This window comes from Dama dama, chromosome 4 (assembly GCF_033118175.1).
Source record: "Dama dama isolate Ldn47 chromosome 4, ASM3311817v1, whole genome shotgun sequence".
Classification (NCBI taxonomy): Eukaryota; Metazoa; Chordata; class Mammalia; order Artiodactyla; family Cervidae; genus Dama; species Dama dama.
In genome coordinates, this window is record NC_083684.1 from 14,688,050 (window position 1) to 14,708,732 (window position 20,683).

General features: G+C 43.3%; 1 protein-coding gene across 2 annotated transcripts in view; it reads left to right on the top strand.

The window, feature by feature from the left end:
• The first annotated feature begins 19,010 nt into the window (after window positions 1-19,010).
• Window positions 19,011-20,683, top strand: part of HSD17B2 (hydroxysteroid 17-beta dehydrogenase 2) — a 93,198-nt gene continuing 91,525 nt past the window's right edge. The window contains exon 1 of one of the 2 annotated variants that reach the window (XM_061138265.1): window positions 19,011-19,455. In XM_061138265.1, coding sequence (XP_060994248.1) covers window positions 19,188-19,455 — 268 coding nt within the window. In that variant the 5' untranslated portion in view covers window positions 19,011-19,187. The remainder of the gene's footprint in view (window positions 19,456-20,683) is intronic. The other variant, XM_061138260.1, reaches the window with a different exon arrangement.

Consider the following 20,683-nt stretch of genomic DNA (forward strand, 5'->3'; position numbering starts at 1 on the left):
GAACTGATTCCTTGGAAAGGACCCTGATGCTGGGAAAGATTGAAGGCAGGAGGAGAAGGGGATGACAGAGGATGAGACGGTTGAATGGCATCACCGACTCAGCGGACACGAGTTTGAGCAGGCTCTGGGAGTTGGTGATGGACAGGGAAGCCTGGCGTGCTGCAGTCCACAGGGTCGCAGAATCGGACACGATGGAGTAACTGAACTGACTGAGTCAGAGCTCAGAGTGAAGGGGAATCCAGCGCTGTGCCACTGGAAGGGTGGCCTTGCTCTCAGTGAGATAGGAAGGATGTGGTTAAGCAAGTTTGGGACGTGTGAATTGGGGCATTAGAGCGAGCTGTGAGCAGAGAGTTCTACAGGATGGAAGGAGGAGAAGTGTGAAACTATGGGACAGGAAGGGAAGGAGGAAGAGGAGGGGGCTAAAGAGAGTGAGAGAAGCTTAAAGGAGCATCCACGAGGTTGGTGACACTCTCTGCGTTGATGGAGGGAGGACACCTAGGCCCCTGTTAGTAGGTACAGGTCCCTTTACAGTTGCACACACTTAGGGGATTGTGTTAGTTTCCTGGCTCTTCCATAATAAATGACCACAGACTTGGTGTCTTTGTGGTTGTTGTTCGGTCATTCAGTCATGTGTGACCCTTTGTGACCCCATGAATTGCAGCATGCCAGGCTTCCCCATCCTTCACTATCTCCCAGAGTTTGCTCAAATTCATTTCCACTGAGTTGATGATGCCATCCAACCTTCTTTGTGGTCCAGCTCTCACATCCACACATGACTACTGGAAAAACCATAGCTTTGACTGTGTAGACCTTTGTTGGCAAAGGTTGTTGTCTCTGCTTTTTAGTACACTGTCTAGGTTGGTCATAGCTTTTCTTCCAAGGAGCAAGCGTCTTTTAATTTCATGGCTGCAGTCACTGTCCACAGTGATTTGGGAGCCCAACAAAATAAAGTCTGTTACTGTTTCCATTTTTTCCCCATCTATTTGCTATGAAGTGATGGGACCAGATGCCATGATCTTAGTTTTTTGAATGTTGAGTTTTAAGCCAGCTTTTTCACTCTCTGCTGTTTCAGTTGGTGGCTTAAACAACAGACATTTGTTCTCTTACAGTTCAGAAGACTAGAAGCCCCAATTCCAGGTATGGGCAGAGCCGTGCTCCCTCTGAAGGCTCTAGGGGAGGAACTTCCTGGTCTCTCCCAGCTTCTGGTGTCTCCAGGTATTCCTTGGCTGTGGCGCCATAACTCCAGTTTCTGCCTCCATCTTCCCAGGGCGTTCAACCCATCTCCCTCGGTCTCTGTTCTGTGTCTTACACGGATACCTGTCCTGGGAATCGGGCGGTCGTAATCCCGAACGATCTTATCTAGAGATCCTTATGTTAATTACATACGCAAAGACCCCCTCCTCTACAATAATGTCACCTTCACAGGTTCATGGATTTAGGACCTGAACATATGCTAATGATTCAGTCCACTACAGTGGTAGAATTTTTCCTCCATCCTGTCCATCTCTCCTACCTGAACTCCAAAGCCACTGAAGGTAGAAGGAAGTTCAACACAGTTGACTTTACTGCTTTCAGTTTTGTTTTGCAAATAGAAAAGAGAGGTTGGGTTTCACATTGAATTCAAAATGGTAGAGAGAAGCAATGACTTAAAGAAGCAGAAGGAACAGTGAGAAGGTAGGTCCTTAGGACCTTGGAGAAATCTTGGTGAGGCTTTTACTTCCCCAGGCTGTGGGACTGGGAATTTGAGCCAATCTTATCTGGATCCCAAAGTTTAAGAAGTTCCAACTGATACCTGTATGATAAGGGCGTAAAATATGATCACATTATACATTTTACTTTGTAACCTGCTCTCTGTGCTCAAAAATATTGCAAACCTTTCCTCAAGACATTAAATATTCTCCAACAACACAATTTTAATCGCTGTATAGCAGTCCATCAAATGAAAGTGCCGTAATTTATATAACATATCTGGTTATATGGTAAGTCATTTAGGATGTTTCTGCATTTAACACATGATAAATAACACTTAAATGAACAACTTTTCTGTAAATCATTGTGCACCTCTTTGATTATTATCAAATGTTCTCATTTCAAATAACCATGAACACTTCTGTGATAACTATTTCTGCTCATTGTTTTCTTTATGAACTAAAGCTTTTCCTTTAAGCAAAAAAAAAAAAAAAAAAAAAATGGAAAAGAAGTTCCTGGAACATCTGGCTTATGGTATAATTTACTTTTGGCATTCAGCTGTGCTCTCAAATTTTGAAATGTCTTCTTTCTTACAGATTCATCTGAGATTTAATCTCCCTCCTGGAGATACAGACGTCAGCATGTCTCCTTCTGTGAACCTTCAGCCTGGGAGCCATGACCGTAGGAAAGAGCCCACACCAAGCAGTGCACTGGTTGCCTGTGGCTCCTATTTTTCAATTTGTAAATTCCAAGAAGGGACAGGAAGTGAAAAAATTCTATTGCAAGAGTTTTTGCTGAGGCTAAAAAGATATTTGTCTAATGGCTGCCATAAAAGACTCTAATATGTCAGGTCACTTACACACAGATTATAACCAATATGAGGTACAAATTATTATCCCACTATTGGTGAGCACCACAGTTCGAAGGCATCAGATTCTTCAGAGTCCCTTGAACTGCAAGGAGATCCAACCAGTCAGTCCTAAAGGAAATCAACCCTGAATATTCACTGGAAGGACTGATGCTAAAGCTGAAACTCCAATGCTTTGGCCACCTGATATGAAGAGCCAACTCATTGGAAAAGACCCTGATGCTGGGAAAGACTGAAGGCGGGAGGAGAAGGGGATGACAGAGGAGGAGATGGTCGGATGGCATCACCAACTCAATGGACATGAGTTTGAGTAAACTCTGGGAGTTGGTGATGGACAGGAAGGCCTGGCCTGCTGCAGTTGATGGGGTCGCAAAGAGTTGGACATGACTGAGCAACTGAACAATTGGTGAGCAGTCTGTGGCTCAAACAAGACAGGGCAGTTCATGCAATCAAGGAAGCAACAGAGTTGGATTTATACCCAAGGTTTATCTTACTCAGATCTACCATGTGGTGTGTTAGCGGGACTGTCACATTTTTGAATTTTGAACCCTGCTAAAATTTCAGATCAAAATCTGGGGAGACGTGTTGGTTTGCCAACTTTTAATTTTGCCAAGGAAATCAAAACAGAAACAACGACCAAGGGGCTTCTCTGGTGGTCCAGTGGCTAAGATTCCATGCTCCCAGGGCAGGGAACCCAGGTTCAATCAGAGAACTAGAACCCGCACACAGCAACTAAGAGTTCGTATGCTGCAACTAAGACCCAGCACAGCCAAAAATACAAATACTTTTTTAAAAGAAAGGAAATTAAATATATTTTTTAAAAAAACAACCAAACTAAAAAAAAAAAAAAAAAACAACCAAACTGTGATATCCTATCACCACTGTTTTATACACAAATAGATATTTTAATGACAAAAAGAGAGGAAGGGTATCTCTCCACTGATAATACTTTAAATGAAATGAATTCAGTCTTAAGAAAGTTCAGTACATTGTCCTTGCTGATGATCATCATCTCGTCATGGATCAGTGAAAAGCAGTTGCTATCTCTAGACCACACTCAAGAATTGCTTCCAGAGGCCCTGCTGCATCGCTGCTTGATGGGGATGTTTCTCTGGCCTGGCTGATCAGCACCGAAGGGGATGCATGGCCTCCCTTCTGCTGTGGGAGAGTGAGAGTGAAAGTGAAGTCGCTCAGTCGTGTCCGACTCTTTCCGACCCCATGGACTGTAGCCTACCACACTCCTCCGTCCATGAGATCTTCCAAGCAAGAGTACTGGAGTGAGTTGCCATTTCCTTCTCCAGAGGATCTTCCTGACTCAGGGATTGAACCCAGGTCTACTACATTGTAGGCAGACGCTTTACCGTCTGAGCCACCAGGGAAGTCTGCTTGTGGGAAGGAGCTGGGAAAACATTCAGCCTGGTGAGAGTGGGGCATTCATGTCATTACCATCTCTATTCAGGGTAGAATTCTCACACTCCAGTCCTTTCTAAGAGTGAGGAAGGGAAGTGGAGGCAGGAGATGGAGACTAACATCAAGACATTTAAGAGGTAGATTAAGAAGAGAGAGGAATATTTGGAAACAGAAAGTTTTGGAGTTGATTCCTTAATGTATTCATCAGAAGTGGAGCTATGTAGATGGAGAACCCTTGTCAGTCTCCAAGTAGATAAATCCAAATGGATTTATGGATCTTTCAAGATGTCCCTTTACTAATATTATTGCTCTGATACACAATGTATGGGAGGAAAGGACAATGGATTCATGAGTACACCTTATTCCTTTACTCACAGAGTCCCTCAAGGACAAGGAAGGTCATATTTCCAATTATTGGTGCTGAATGGACACTTAGTAAATAATCGATGAATCATGAAATAGACTAACACCAATTATTACATCAACCTGTTATCATTTGACGTTAGTACCTCACTCCACCCCATACACCCTCATTGCTTCACTCTTCGATTTACAGTCATACTTGGTTCCTAAAGGCAAAGTTGGCTGTAGTCTCCATGGGTAGAAATGTCATTGAAAATATAAAGAAAATGAAGGTCAGGATGATCTTCTGACTCACAAATAAGGTTGAGATTCCTGAAGTCAACCGTTGAAGTTAACCATTGTTGAATGAGCACTTTGGACCTGACATTGTACAAAACACTTAACCTGTACATGACATCACACAGGAGGTGATGACCAAAACCATCTCAGAGAAAAGGAAATGCAGGAAGGTAAATGGTTGTCTAGGAGGCTTTACACATAGAGAAGAGAAGAGAAAAGAAGAGAAGCAAAAGGCAAAGAAGAAAGGGAAAGATATACCCAACTGAATGCAGAGTTCCAGAGAATAGCAAAGAGAGATAAGAAAGACCTCTTAAAACACTGAGCTCATACAATCCCCCTAAGAACACAATGAAGGAGATGCTATTAATATTATCTCCAGTTTACAGTCTGCAGAGCTCAAGGAGATGCTTAGCAGCTGGGCTTGAGAGTTGTAATGGAACAAGGATGGAACTCACACCAGCCTTCCACACACACAAAGCAGGCACACATACATACACTCACACACATACAGAGACATGCCCACCCCCACACGTACACATATACACTCCCGCAGATACCCACACACACATATACATACACAGAGTCATATATATTCACACCCACATACATATACATATACGCACATACACATATATACACCCCCCCCCCACACACACACACAGCAAGAGCCCTGGTCATATACCAAATTCTGATGCTCACTGTGTATATGTGTGTCTGTGTGTGTGTGTGTGTGTGTGTGTGTGTGCTCAATTGCCCAGTCATGTCTGACTCTTTGAGACCCCATGGACTGTAGCCCACCAGGCTCCTCTGTTAATGGAATTTTCCAGGCAAGAATACTGGAATGGGTTGCCATCTCCTCCTCCAGAGGATCTTCCCTGGGGATCTTCCCTATCCAGGGATTAAACCCAGGTCTCTTGCATCTCCTGCAGTAGCAGGCAGATTCTTTACCAACTGTACCACCTGGGAAGCCCCCCTTATCTGTATGATTCTAGCAAAAAATGTTATCCCCATCTGCTCCTCAGGTTCCTCACAGCAAGTTTAGATTAAATCAATGGTCATCTGGTCACGGGTCCAGGAGCCCTCGGGTCCCGCCTTGGGGCTGCTCCAGGGGTGATGGAAAAGCCCAGCAGGAAGGTTGTCCGCGCCTCACCTGGGCTGCAACCAGGACGGCTAAACTTGTGTTTGTCACTGGTTGCTGTTCCACTCAATTATTTTATTAGCACAAAAGTACCCGAAGCAAGCAGAATCGAGTCCTGGGGAGAGGACCAGCCTGAGAAAATGCTCCAGACCAGCAGGGCCAAGGGGTTTCAGAGTAGGGGTGGAAGCCCTGCGGCTCTGTGGTCCTTGTGCCGCCCTCTAGTGGCCGCTTCCCACCCTGCAGCTCACAGCGAAGGTCCGTCCTAGGCGGGAGCCTTGCCTTCCTGCAGGAGACCGTGGGCCAGGGTGTTGAACCGTGGAGCCTGTCCCGACTCACCTTCCTGCGACCAAAATCGGGGCCGTCTTCCTGTCGGGTGAAGGGAAGGCTCCGAGCTCGGAGTCACATGCAGTAGCCTGAAGGGAATCTCTGGGGTCCAAGGGAACCCAATTTCCTATAGGAGCCAGACCTCCCTGAACCTACTGATGGCACGAAAGGCTTTATGAGGAATGGAACTCCTCCCAAATCCTCAGGGATAATGTTGAGTTCTGATAAGGCATTAGGACTCCAGCCTTACGAGAGAGAAAGAAGGTCTCAGAAAGCCAGACTTGGAAATATCCGAGTTATATATCTGTGTGAACATAAAGCCAAAATTACCATCAGGTGGCAGAGGAATATTGAAATCTTTTTCTAGTTGAGATTACAAACCCACTTGGCAGGAGGAGAACTACCTCGTGATCTGCTCAAACATACTTATGGAACTTAGAGGGTGGGTATGTGTGTGTGCGTGTGTGTGTGTGTGTGTGTGTGTGTGTGTGTGTGTGTGTATCTGGCCTTTCCATTTTTTGGTGCTTGTTCTTTATTGCCCCTTGCTGTGGTCAGTACTAAGAGTCAAGAAGGGGATGGGCCCCCAAACAAGAACAGAGATAAATACGCTGGGGTTGTGACTTCCCTGGTGGGCCAGTGGTTAAGGATCCACCTTCCAATGCAGCGGACGCGGTTCAGTCCCTGGTTGGGGAACTAAGTTCCCATATACTGTGGAGCAAGTAAATCCACTCGCCTCAACTAGGAAATCCCAAGTACCACAGCTACTGAGCCTGGGAACTGCAGTGAAGACTCAGTGCAGCCAACATTTTTAACAACTGGGATGCTGTTTCCTATCCACAGAACCCATAACTTATTCCCTACGTCTCTTAAGCATGAAATCCTATCGTCTTAAGAGCAAGACCTTTTCCATTCTTAGACTTCACATTTTGGTTCCCAAGTGGAAATTCACCACTGCCAGTTGGTGACAACTTTTTTTTTGGGTGACACCTGAAAGAGAAGGACAACATAGAAAGTTTCTTAAAAGGTTAAAATCAATCAGCATGAAACCACATACTGAGACTATGCCCATCTTTTCAGTCTTACAATATCTTTTCTTGTGTAGACTGTTGGTAGTTGATTTCTTAATGCGTTTCCACTTGGCAAAACTAACTATTGGTGACTCCATGTGTATCTCTTGCATCTTAAAAATAATTTACTGGTCTATGAAGCAAAAAATTTGGAAACTACCGATTTAGGCAATTTTATTGTTAAGTTGCAGTCTAATTATTTAGTTAAAGTTCCAGGAAAACCAGTGAATGAACCACAGTGAAGATTTTCTAAGAAAATTATACAGGAAGAGTTGTGCAGCCTAGAAACTAAAAATATAAAGTGTTACTGAACCTAAAGATATGATACCTTCCTCTATGAAGCTGAGACCCAGATTTGGATTTTACCTACAAGCAACCTTGATGCAATGGGCATCTTTGTTGTTTTGTTGTTTTGTTTGGTTGCTAAGTCGTGTCTGACTCTTTGCGACCCCATGGACTGCAGCATGCCAGGCTCCTCTGTCATTCACTATCTCCAGAACAGTATGCAAAGGCAGTAGGCATAGTCATGGATTAAATTTTTTCTTCTGGTTTTACTGCACAGCATAATGATTTATTTGACTTACAGAAAGAGAAAGACAACTATTCATATGAGATCACTTATGAAAGTGTTAGTCACTCAGTCGTGTCTGACTCTTTGCAACCCCATGGACTGTCCATGGGATTCTCCAGGCAAGAATACTGGAGTGGGTAGCCATTCCTTTCTCCAGGGGATATTCCCGACCGAAGGATTGAACCCAGCTCTCCTGCAAGCGGATTCTTTACCATCTGAGCCACCAGATCACTTACGTGTGAATATAAAATATGACACAAATGAACCTATCTATGAAACAGAAACAGACTCATTGACATAGCGAACAGACTTGTGGTTGCAAGGGGGTGGGGCGAAGGAAGAATGGAGTGGGAAGCTAAGGTCAGCAGATGGAAGCTGTTCTATATAGACTGGATAAACAACAGGGTCCTGCTGGATAGCACAGAGAACTATATTCAATATTCCATGATAAACCGTAACTGAATCACTGTGCAGTATAGCAGAAATTAATACAACACTGTCAATCAACTATACTTCAATTAAAAAGTAATGATCTGACTTACATACATCATGAAATGATCATCACAGTAAGTTTAGTGAATATCCATCATCTTGTACAGATCAAAATTAAAGAAATAGAAAAAATTTTTTTTTCATGTATGATGAAAACTCTTAGGACTTACTGCCTTAACAATCTTCACATATAACAGCAGTGTTAATTTTTGATATATTTATCATGTTGTACTAGTACTAATTTATCTTATAACTGGGAGTTTTTACCTTTTGACTGCCTTCCTTCAATTTGTCCTCCCCACCCCCACCCATTTCTCGTAACCACAAATCTGATCTCTTTTTCTGTAAGTTTCTTTGTTTGTCTTTGAAGTAGAATTGACCCATAACATTATGTTAGTTCCTGTTACAAAACTTCTTGATTTGAATTTCTATACATTTCAAAAGGACCACCACAATAAGTCTAGTTACAATATGTCACCACACAAAGAATCACAGTTATTGACTCAAACTGTACATTTCACACCTGTGACTTATTTTGCAACTAAAAGTTTGTACTTAATCTCCCCCACCTATTTCTTTCCTCCCCTCCCAACCCTCCCCTCTGGCAAATGCCTATTTTTTCTGTGTATCTGTGACTCTGTTTCTGCTTTGTTAGGTGTATTCATTTGTTTGGGTTTTTATTTATTTATTTATTTTACTTTCCACATATAAGTGAAATCATACAGTACTTGTCTTTCTCTGACATTTCAGTGAGCATAATACTATCTAGATCCATCCATGTTGTTGCAAATAGGAAGATTTTCTTCTTTTTTTATAGCTAAGTAATATTCCATTGTGTTTGTGTGTGTATGCATGTATGTGTGGGTGTGTATATATATATGTGTGTTTATGTATATCTTCTTTATCCATTAATTTATGGGCACTTGCATTGATTTCATATCTTGGCAATAGTAAATAATTCTGCAATGAACATTGCTGTCTATGTGTATGCTCAGTCACTCAGTCTTGTCCAACTTTTTGTGATCCTATGGGCTGCAGCCTGCCAGACTCCTCTGTTTATGGGATTTTGCTGGAAAGAATACTAGAGTGGGTTGCCATTTCCTTCTCTGGAGGATCTTCCTGACCCAAGGATCAAATCTGCATCTCCTGGGTCTCCTGCATTGCAGGCAGATTCTCTACCACTGAGCCACTGGGGAAGCTATGTATATGTATTTATAACTATTAAATCTTCTTCTTGGATCGATTCCTTAATTATTATGCAATGTTTTTTTATTGTCTCTTGTTGCAGTTTTGTTTTAGAGTTATTTTGTCTGATATAAGTATTGCTACTCCAGCTTTCTTTTCATTTCCACTTACATGAAATATCTTTTTCCATTCCCTCATCTTCAGTTTGTCGGTGTCTTTGGATTTGAAGTGAGTCTCTTACAGGCAGCACATATATGGCTCTTGTTTTTGTATCCATTCAGCCACTCTATGTCTTTTGATTGAAGTATTTAGTTCATTTACATTTAAAACAATTGTTGATAGGTATGTACTTATTGCCATTTTGTTGTTTTGGGGTTGTTTTTGTAGTTCTTTTTTGTTCCTTTCTTCTTCTCTTCTCTTCCCTTGTTACTTGATGACTATTTTTAGTATTATGTTTGGAGTCCTTTCTTTTTTCTGTGTGTGTATGTGTCATAAATTTTTGGTTTGTGGTTACTGTGAGGTATGTATGTGTATATATGTATGCAAACACACATATTTGTGTGTGTGTGTGTGTGTATATATATATATATATATGTGTATATGTATATATATTTAAAGTTGCTGATCTCCTAAGTTTAAATACATTTTAACAATCTTGCCTTTTTACCACTTCCCCCACATGTTTACTGTTTCTGACATAGTATATCACATCTTTTTGTTTTGTGTATTAATTAATTATTCTGAGAAATGCTTCAGGGTTCTGAAAGCCCTACACTCCCAGTTTTTGTTTCTTCTAAAAAGGGAAAGAAAATGCCTTCTGAAAATCACAGACCAGAGCAGGGAATTAGATTCTCATCATGGGTTTTATTAAAAAACAGTTTGGGTAATATTAGAAGAGGAATCCACAGTTCCCAGGAATTAACATGGTTGACCAGTAAATAAATATGTCAGATTAAAGGTACTCTGCTGATTGGTGGAATGAATAAACATGTTGACTTTGGATTTCAGCAAAGGATTTGACAAGGTCACTTTTGATATCACTGTTGGCAAGATAAAGACATGTCAGATGATTAACATCAACCTGAGAAAATGATTTCCAGTGGTACATCTCTCATAGCTATGTTGTAATTAGCTATTTAATGGTCTGTTTCCCTGACTAGAATTTAAACTCTATGAGAGCGTGAACCAAGTCATTCCCCCCCCCCCCCACACTGTTGCATTCACAGTACCTAGAACAGCATCCGGCACATAGTATGAACTCTATAAATATGTGATGAATGAATTAGTATTTTATTAAATGTCTTATTTTAACACCTAGATAAATCTATGGAAGATACCTGTAGACATGTTCCCCATGACATGTTGCTGGGAGGCTAGCACAGTGGACCTGTTTTTAACAGGATTTCTACTTTTATATAAATAACATATCATACAAGGACAGGGAGAGGTGAGTCTTACCAGATGGTATAAAAAGAGAATCAGGAACTTTGCTTTCAGTAACAGCAGACAAGGTAATTAGGATCAGCACTTTTGCTGAGAACTTATCCAATCAGTTCAGTTCAGTCGCTCAGTCGTGTCCAATTCTTTGCGACCCCATGAATCGCAGCACGCCAGGCCTCCCTGTCCGTCATCAACTCCCAGAGTTTACTCAGACTCATGCCCATCGAGTTGGTGATGCCATCCAGCCATCTCTTCCTCTGCCGTCCCCTTCTCCTCCTGCCCCCAATCCCTCCCAGCATCAGGGTCTTTTCCAATGAGTCAGCTCTTCACATGAGGTGGCCAAAGTATTGGAGTTTCAGCTTCAACATCAGTCCTTCCAATGAACACCCAGGACTGATCTCCTTTAGGATGGACTGGTTGGATCTCCTTGCAGTCCAAGGGACTCTCAAGAGTCTTCTCCAACACCATAGTTCAAAAGCATCAATTTTTTGGCTCTCAGCTTTCTTCACAGTCCAACACTCACATCCATACATGGCCACTGGAAAAACCATAGCCTTGACCAGATGGACCTTTGTTGGCAAAGTAATGTCTCTGCCTTTTAATATGCTATCTAGGTTGGTCATAACTTTCCTTCCAAGGAGTAAGCATCTTTTAATTTCATGGCTGCAATCACCATCTGCGGTGATTTTGGATCCCCCAAAAATAAAGTCTGACACTGTTTCCACTGTTTCCCCCCATCTATTTACCATGAAGTGATGGGACCAAATGCCATGATCTTAGTTTTCTGAATGTTGAGCTTTAATGAATGTTGAGCTTTCTGAATGTTTGGCCTTCCCTGGTGGCTCAGAGGGTAAAGCATCTGCCTGCAATGCAGGAGACCTGGGTTTGATCCCTGGGTTGGGAAGATCCCCTGGAGATGGAAATCCAACCCACTCCAGGATTCTTGCCTGGAGAATTCCATGGACAGAGGAACCTGGTAGGCTATAGCCCATGGGGTTGCAAAGAGTCAGACATGACTGAGCAACTTCACTTTCATAACTTATCCAGTAGACCTAGATAAAACAGAAAACATATCTCCCCAAAGGAATAAAAATGCTGAAAGAAAACAACTGCCAACAAGAAATTCTATACCCAGTGAAAATATTCTTCAAAAAATGATGGAGACATTTTTAGAAAAACAAAAATTGAGAGATTTCCTCACTGGCCCCCACACTAAAGGAAACACCAGAGAAAAAGTACTTTGGGATTAAGCATTGAAGATATGAGAAAGAATGAGAAGTCACAAAAGGTAACAACTTTGTGGGAAAATTAGCTAAACATTTGACTTATAAGACAAATATAGTAGTATCATATGTGATTTGACATATCTAGGTAATAAAAATTAATGACAACATTGCATTCAAGTCAGGAAGGGTGGAACGGTGCTATGGTGCTCAAAGGTCCTCTATTGTGTAGATAGGGAGCCAAAATGCCAAGTCATGTTGACTTTGATACGTGTCGTAAGTAACTATTAAAAGAATCATAAAAAGTGTGTAACTGTCAAGGACTTCCCGGGTGGTCTGGTGGCTAAGACTCTCCCAATGCAGGAGGCATGAGTTCAGTCCCTGGTCAGTGAACTAGATCCCACATGTCACAACTAAGGGTTTGCATGCTGCATCGAGTTGGATGATCAAAGACCTGGTATGCAACTAAGACCTGGTGTGGCCAAATAAATAAATCTATTTTTTGAAAGTATGTAACTGTAAATGTAAGGAGGGGGGAGGGTGGAAGATGGGCTGAAAAATAATTAATGCAAAAGAAGTAAAAAAGTAGAAAAGTAATATAGAATAGAAGGGACTAATAATAGAAGGTAAACAGTAAAATGATGGGTTTAAACTAAATATATCAACACTCACATTTAACAAAATGAATTAAACTGTTTGATTAAGAGACAAAGATTATTATGGAGTTCTGTACTTCCACCCATTCTCCCCTATATCTTCCATTACTGCGGGGTGGCTGTCACAGCTAATGAGCCAATGCTGATACATTATTACTAACTAAAGTCTATACTTTTTACCCGATGTCCTGGTCCTGTTTCTGTTCCAGGACCCCATCCAAGATCCCACGTTACATCTACTTGTCATGTTTCCTTAGACTTCTCTAGGCTGTGACTGTTTCTCAGCAGTTCCTTGTTTTTGATGACTTTGATGGCTTTGAAGAGTGTTGGCCAGGTGTTTTGCAGAATGTTATGCAAGGATAATTGTGCCATTTTCATTATGTGACTTATCACTGGTCATGTTGATCTCAATCACCTGGCTGAGACGGAGTTTGTTCATGTTTCTCCATGGCAGGTTCCTGTCTTAGCTTCCAGGTTGTGTATTTTGGAAGGAAGTCACTATGTGCAGCCCACACTTCTTAGTGTGAGTTCTGTTCCACCTCCTTGAGTGGGTGTATCTATGTAAATTAATTGGAAATTTTCTGCATGAGAGATTTGTCTTTTCTCCATTTATTTACTTATTTAATCATTTATCTGTATCAGCATGGACTCATGGATATTTACTTACATTTATATTTTTGACACCAAAATAATTTAAAAGTGACAAGAAAGCTGCAAAAATTTGAATTTTACTTGATAGCAAACACAATGGGAGTAAGCCACAGTACACTACTGTCAAAAGACCAAATGAGTCTTTGGACATATAACTAAAGATATCTCTTCAGGGATAGGGGAGGTGATCATCTTACTCTATTCTGTGTTGTTTGCACTGTACTAAAAATATTGTGACCTCTTCTGGGCCTGACCTTTCAGAGGAGAAGTAAGTACTTGAGTTCTATTCTAGGAAAGGCCAGGCTGCTAAGCATTTTTGAAACCCTATACAATAAATTTAGATCTGATCTATTTGAAATTAATGATTTCAACATTTTCACCCGACCATAGTTCAGTGGCAGAAAAAAAAGACTCCATCCAGCACCACCTTGTTGTGTCTCTCCCAACTCCCAAATGTGAACTAGAGAACGGGTATATAATATTTGCACAATTACAGCTAAACACTTAAAATGTTAGTTATCATCCCAAAGCTTGAAAAACATGGCAAACCTCGTGCTACTCCAAGACCACCCTGATGTCCGTGGGATGAGCCATATGACAGCACCGTCGTCTCCGTATCTCGACATTTGGGTCGTGGTGACATCCACACAAGGTCGTTCTCTACTGGATGAATTATGTTGTCATCATGCTATTACATTCATTATAACAACATTTCTTCAGTTACTGCAACAACATGGTTTTTTTAAAAATGTTTGAACTCTTAAACTTAGGGCTCCTTCAGACACTAAGTGCCAGATAGATTATGTTCTACTTTACATAAGGGGCAACCGAGAGAACTGAGGGCCACCCACTTGGGGAAAGTAAGACACCACAGGAGTCTTCAAACGTCTGAATGAAACAGGGACTACTAAGGTGGCTTGTGTGACACTCTGAAAAACGATGGACAAGTGACATGATACAATTCAGACTAGAGGAGAGCTTTCTAACACTCTGAACTGTTCTCAACTGGTTCTCAACTGTTCTCAAAAGCTACAGGGGCTTCTGAGTGCCTGTCATGAGAGGCATACTGGCAGTAGACAAGATGACCACTTGGTGGGGATGTTACAGAGGGAATCCATGTTTTACTTCTTCAACTCAAGAGCCATCAATTCTAAGAAAATATACATTCCAGATTCTCAGCATTTCCCCCCCTTCCCTGGGTTGAGAAATGGGATAAGATATCTTGTCTTCAGAGTGTTAGTCGCTCAGTTGTGTCTGACTCTTTGTGACTGCATGGACTGTAGCCCACCAGATTCCTCTGTCCGTGGGATTTTCCAGGCAAGAATGCTGGAGTGGGTTGCCATCTTCCCAACCAAGGGATTGAACCCAGGTTTTCTGCATTGCAGGCAGATTCTTTACCGTCTGGGCCAGAAGGTGCCTTCAAAAAGTGACCTCTGCTGGCAGAAGGAAGCAACACACTGGCTCATTGACACCATTAACAAGAATGACTTGATCCAATTGGCACCACCCCCCTGGAAAGCTAAGTGCAAGTTTGCCAGAAATGGAACATTGGTCAAGCAAAAATGGTCTCAAGGAAAGCTCTGGGATAGAATAATGGGGATGAACAGGAGACCCAGTTCAGCTCAGTCAGATGGAAGAAGTCCTCATTCAGAGGTAGAGCAGCCCCTCAGATGGACTAGGGCCCTGGAGTCCTCAATCTGAACGAAGACATATCCAAAGATCAGGTGGGATTGAACTAGTTTTCAACCGGGAATTCTGCAGTCCCATGTCTGTTTTCCCAATGGTAAAACCCCTCCCTTTCCACCACCATCTACCCTCCTTCAGAGGAGAGGATTGAGACTCAGGAAGGGCAGGTAATTTGCCCAATGCCTCACAGCTAGTAAGTTGGCAGGGTCACGGTTCAAACTCAGTCCTGTGAGTCTTTAAAGCTCATGTATACTTTGAAATAATGCCATTTGCAGCAACATGGATGTTACTAGAGACTATCATACTAACTGAAGTAAATCAGAAGGAGAAAGACAAATATCATAGGATACTACTATATGTGAATCTAAAACACAACACAAATGAACCTATCTGTGAAACAGGAAACAGACTTACGGACAAGAACAGACTTGTGGCCAAGAGGGAAAGTGTTAGGGGGCGGATGGAGTGGGAGGCTGGAGTTAGTCAGTATAAGGGCTTCCCTGGTGGCTCAGACGGTAAAGAATCCGCTTGCAATGCAGGAGACCTGGGTTTGATCCCCCGTTCAGGAAGATCCCCCAGAGAAGGGAATGGCTACCCATGCCAGTATTCTTGCCTGGAGCATTCCATGGATATAGGAGCCTGGCGGGCTACAGTCCATGGGGTTGCGAAGAGTCGGACACGACTGACCAACTCACATTTTCACTTTCACTTTCTACTGTCTGATAAACCATAAAGTCCTACTGTAGAGCACAGAGAACTATATTCAATAACCTATGATAAGCCCTAATGGAAAATAAAATTAAAATAAGAAAGTGTACAGGACTTCCCTGGTGGTCCGGTGGTTAAGACTTCGCCTGCCAGCGCCGGGGACATGGGTTGGCTCCGTGGTCTAAGATGATCCAACCTGGCACATAGCAACTAAGCCTGCCTGCCGCAACTACTGAGCCGATGCACGTAGAGTCCATGCTCTGCGGCAAGAGAAGCCGCTGCAATGAGAAGCCTGTGCACCACAGCAAAGAGGAGCCTCCATTGGCCACAACTAGAGAAAGCCCTTGCCCAGCAACGAAGACCCAGCACAGCCAAAATAATAACAATAATAATAAATAATTAAAAATAATACAAAAAGAATGTGTCTATATGTATAACTGGATCACTTTTCTGTGTGGCAGAAAGTAACACAACATTGTACATCAAAACATTCAACAGAAATAAGAAAATAAAGCTCGCATTCTTAATATAGCATACCCCCTTCCCCTACATCACAGCATCTTTTGCCTTTTCCTTGGGGGCCCCAGCATCGAGCAGCTGGGAAGCCACATGGGCCGCCACCAGGAGAAGATTCGCTCTGTCTCTGGTGGGTGTGCACTGTCAGAAAACCCGCGTCGGGGTCAGGTCCCAGCCCCAGGGGCCAGAAAAAGCACGGAGGGCCCCGACCAAGAGCCATAACTCTCCCGCATTCTCACCTAGAATCCATCTGACATCAGAGCTAGCTTGACTGAATCCTCCTGGCTGAGGAGGCCACAAGGACCATGAGGTACCAGCTCGGGGGACGGGTTTGCGGACAGTTGACAGGAGGAAATGGGGTGTGTGGAGTGAGGGCGATCTCGGGGCTCACCAAGCGGGATTTCAGATCCTTACCCCTCAGCTCCCTGACCTGAAGCCGACAACTTCTGATGTCCTTGTGGCCGGGAGGGCAGACAAGAAGGGCCATTGCCCCAAGTGAGACCCCCATAATGGCTTTGTCGTCACCCCTCATGGTCCCACAGCACAATAAGTTTCAGGCCCAATCTCCCCTCATTTTTTTTTTTTTTAAGATTTTTTGATGTTGACCATTTTTTTTTTAGAAGTTTCTATTGAATTTGTTACAATAGTGCTTCTGTTTTATGTTTTGGTTGTTTTGGCCGCGAGGCACATGGGATCTTACCTCCCTGACCAAGGATTGTACCTCCATCTGCTGCATTGGGAGGTGATGGTCCAGAAGGCGATTAACCACAGGACCACCAGGGAAATCCAAGAACTATCCCTCCTTGGGTCTTGAGATAGCGCCAAGACCAGGTGGCTCGGCCTCATCTCCCTTTACAGCTGAGCTGGCTGAGCCCAGTGGTTCATCTCAGGCTCATCTGAGGCCAGAAGACAGCTTCCCCGACTCTGATCCAAAGCTCTACCTACCTTCTTCCCTGATGGGCTGCTAGGTACACATCCTCCAAAGTCCTGCCTCCGCCCCATCATCCATCACTGGAGTCCTCTCCCCTGACCTCGGGCTTCCCTGGTGGCTCAGGGGTAGAGAATCCACTTGCCATTGCAGGAGATGTGGCTTCAATCCCTGGGTTGGGAAGATCCCCTGGAGGAGGAAATGGCAACCCATTCCAGTACTCTTGCCTGGAGAATCCCATTCACAGAGGAACCTGGCTGGCTACAGTCCATGGGATCACAAAAGAGTCAGACACGACTTAGCAACTAAAGAGCAACACAATCCCACACCTCCTCCCCACCCTCAGCATGTGCTAACTTCAGCAGGGTTTGTGAGAAATCTACATGCCACTAGGTGCTCTGTTTTCCTCCCCTGGTTCTTTCTCTCTTGTTGAAGAAATGCAAATTGCCAGCACTGATGAGGCTCCTTCTGGTGTGCCAGGCAGGATATGCTTAGCACTTTACCTTAGTGTTTTTATGGTTTTACAGCTGAGGCGATGAGGGTTTAGGGAAAAAGAATCACCCACCCAAGACAACCTAGCTATTAAGCTGCAGAGCTGAGATTGGATTTGAATACAGCCAATCCGACCTCAGACTGAGGACTTTTCTTGTTTCTCCAGAGATGCCAACAGTCAGCTTTATCAGAATTCTGGGTCCCTCTTAGACAGGTGCCCAGAGCACAGGAGGCTGTAAACTCAAGTGGGGTGGTGACCTCTTGGGGCTGTCAGCATTGTCAATGCTCCCGAGTGCTGCCTTTTGAGAAAATTGAGTCATGGCTGTGGGTCTTGACCCACTATTCTTTTTTTTTTTTTTTTTGACCCACTATTCTTAAGTAGCTTATCCTCTTCCAGCCTCAATTTTCCACACTGTAAAATGTGCATAGTAACATCCACCTTGAACTATTTCATGCTTCAAATGAGGCTAAAATAAAGAAGAGCTAGTACATAATATACTAATTGTCTTTAATTTTTTTCCCCTAGGACAGTAGAGTGGTTAGAGCATAAAACTCTGAAATAAGACTGCTTGTTCCCACTTCCGTGTGATCTTGGGCAAGTCGCTTAAGCTCTCTGTGCCTCAATGTCCTCACCCATAACATTACTACAGTGATAGAAGTTACTTCACAGAGATACTGTGTTCAGAGATGCTGTGCATATTGACTGTTGAAAGCTACTGCCTGGAGCAGAGGTTGGCAGAAAATCGAGTCTCCGCTGAACATGGCTCCTGGCACAAATAGATATCTATCGACCATTAGTCATATTTTTATTATAGCGTTATCTCTCCCTGGCTTGTCTTTCCTCTGGTGAGACCAAAGCACTTCTCTTCTGCCAAGAATCTCTTCCTCTACTTCATTCTCTTTCCATCCAACCCTTCAGCCTGGCTCCAGTGGGAGATGGCAGGAGTGCTGCAGATGTGGACGAAATCAGTGATCTGTTTCCCTTCCAGAGTTGATCTTCCAGAGTGGTTGCCTGGATTTACATAGACACACACACACAGACACACATACCCCTGGGTCAGAAAAGAGGCTTGACCCACATACCACAGGCTCTGAAAGGAGAAGAAATCTTCTGTGAGCTAGAGGTTTCATTATTCACAGTTCAGACAGTTTGAATTCTGTCAATTATTACCCAACTAGTTATCTCTCCAGAGGTGATTACAAAAAAAAATATGATGCATGTGTTTTTTTGTGGGTGAGTACACATCTGTGACATATGTGCAGTGGGCGTGGGGGGGTAGTAATCAAATAGTCAGTGCTCCAGTATTTATATTAAACTGCAGACTGATTTAAATTATCCACCAGGAACTATGTGGCTGTATGAGTATGCTTAAGTGAGCTGGGGCTGCTTTCTCCCCCTCCCTTCTTGTCTCCCTGTTCATATAACCCAGGCTGCCTCCAGACTGCCTTTGCCCACTTGCCTCACTGGCCGTGAACACGGAAGGGTGCAGAGCCGCCGAGAATGGGCACTTTCTTTTCTGAGCCAGGCTGGCTCTGCCTGACTGTCACCGCACTGCTGGGAGGAACAATTCTTTGCAAACTCAAGACGAGCCCAGGGCAGGTGGGGAGAAAGGTGGTCTGCCTGGCGGGCCTCTGGGGAGGAGCTTACCTGATCAGCCTGTCCCTCTTCTGGGGCTTAGTCCTCTTCTCCCTGTTGTATTTCGTCATGTATACTTACTTTTCTGGCCAAGAGTTGTTACCTGTGGATCAAAAGGCGGTGCTGATCACAGGTAAGTGGACAGCCCTGCTCAGGGCCGGAACTGGCCCTTGCTTCGCCTCAGCAGGACTATTTTTCAGATTAGGTTTAAAAAGAAAATACCTGGCATGGAGTAAATGCAAGCACATCCCCAGTGTCTTTCACTACAACGATTTGATCTGCTTTCTTTAGAAGGTGCTCTTGATGAGGCTGGTGGTAAGAGGGACTTGGAAGGGAACATGTATCTAAGTCACGATTTTGTTAATTTCCTAGGATATGTACAAATAAGCCAAGGCAGTTCGTTTCATCGTAGCCAGGAAAACCCTATAGTTTTTTTTTTTTTTTTTTAAGCTAAAACCAAATTTTGTTCTGAGATTAATGTGTTTTAGACTTGGCTTTTTATTCCTGAGATGCACAAAAAAGCTGTCAAATTGAGGTTATCCTTGTACTTTGCTTCGTTATTTAAATATCGAAGAGACTCACCCGGGCTGGAAAACTTTGCGGTTTTCCCCAACTGCTGTCAAGAACAGCGTGTCTCATCCGAACCTTTGTCTTCAGACCTGTCTTGGGACCGCTAATGTTTCTTAATTAGATCAATTTGGCAAGGTGTTCAGAAGGCGGTTGGCTGCCGGTTGGCCGAGGTGCTAGCTTTTTTCCCTTTTCTTGTGTTGCTTTTTCCCCCTGCTGCAAGTGTGAGGCCAAATTAAATTCCTGGGTATTGTAAAACTGGTTTGTTTGGTTGTGAAGTTTGAGCTTGGATAGGACTTTAATTAGGGTTACCCAGTGCTATCCTCACCCAGAAAGTCCAGCCACGGTGAGGACAGCAGCTGCAGAACCATTTGCTGGGAGAGAGGTCATTACCCCACTCTCCACCCCTAGGTTGTGACCCCCGGGAGTGCAGAGAAGGCAAACAGGCAGTGTGAATGGAATCAAATCAGGCGAATTCCCAAGTCACCGAGAAAGGGACTAGAAACTGACTTGTCTATCTTGCTCTTGACTTTTAACTCAATCATGGAATTCTCTCTTAAAATGAGACGCAAGTAGGCACTTGCTGGAGTTCTGAAGTGCTGCAGAAAACAAGCTTCTGCAATGAGAAAAAAAATTACCAAAACAGTTCAAAGGTAGAAAATTCAGTTGATCCATGGGATGTTTATCTACGCTAATATCTGGTGTTACCTGGAATCATGCATCTGGAGGACTTGGCTGGGTTTTCCACTGTTTCACTCAAATGTTCTGGCTGGGTGAAAAGCTGTAAGAACAGT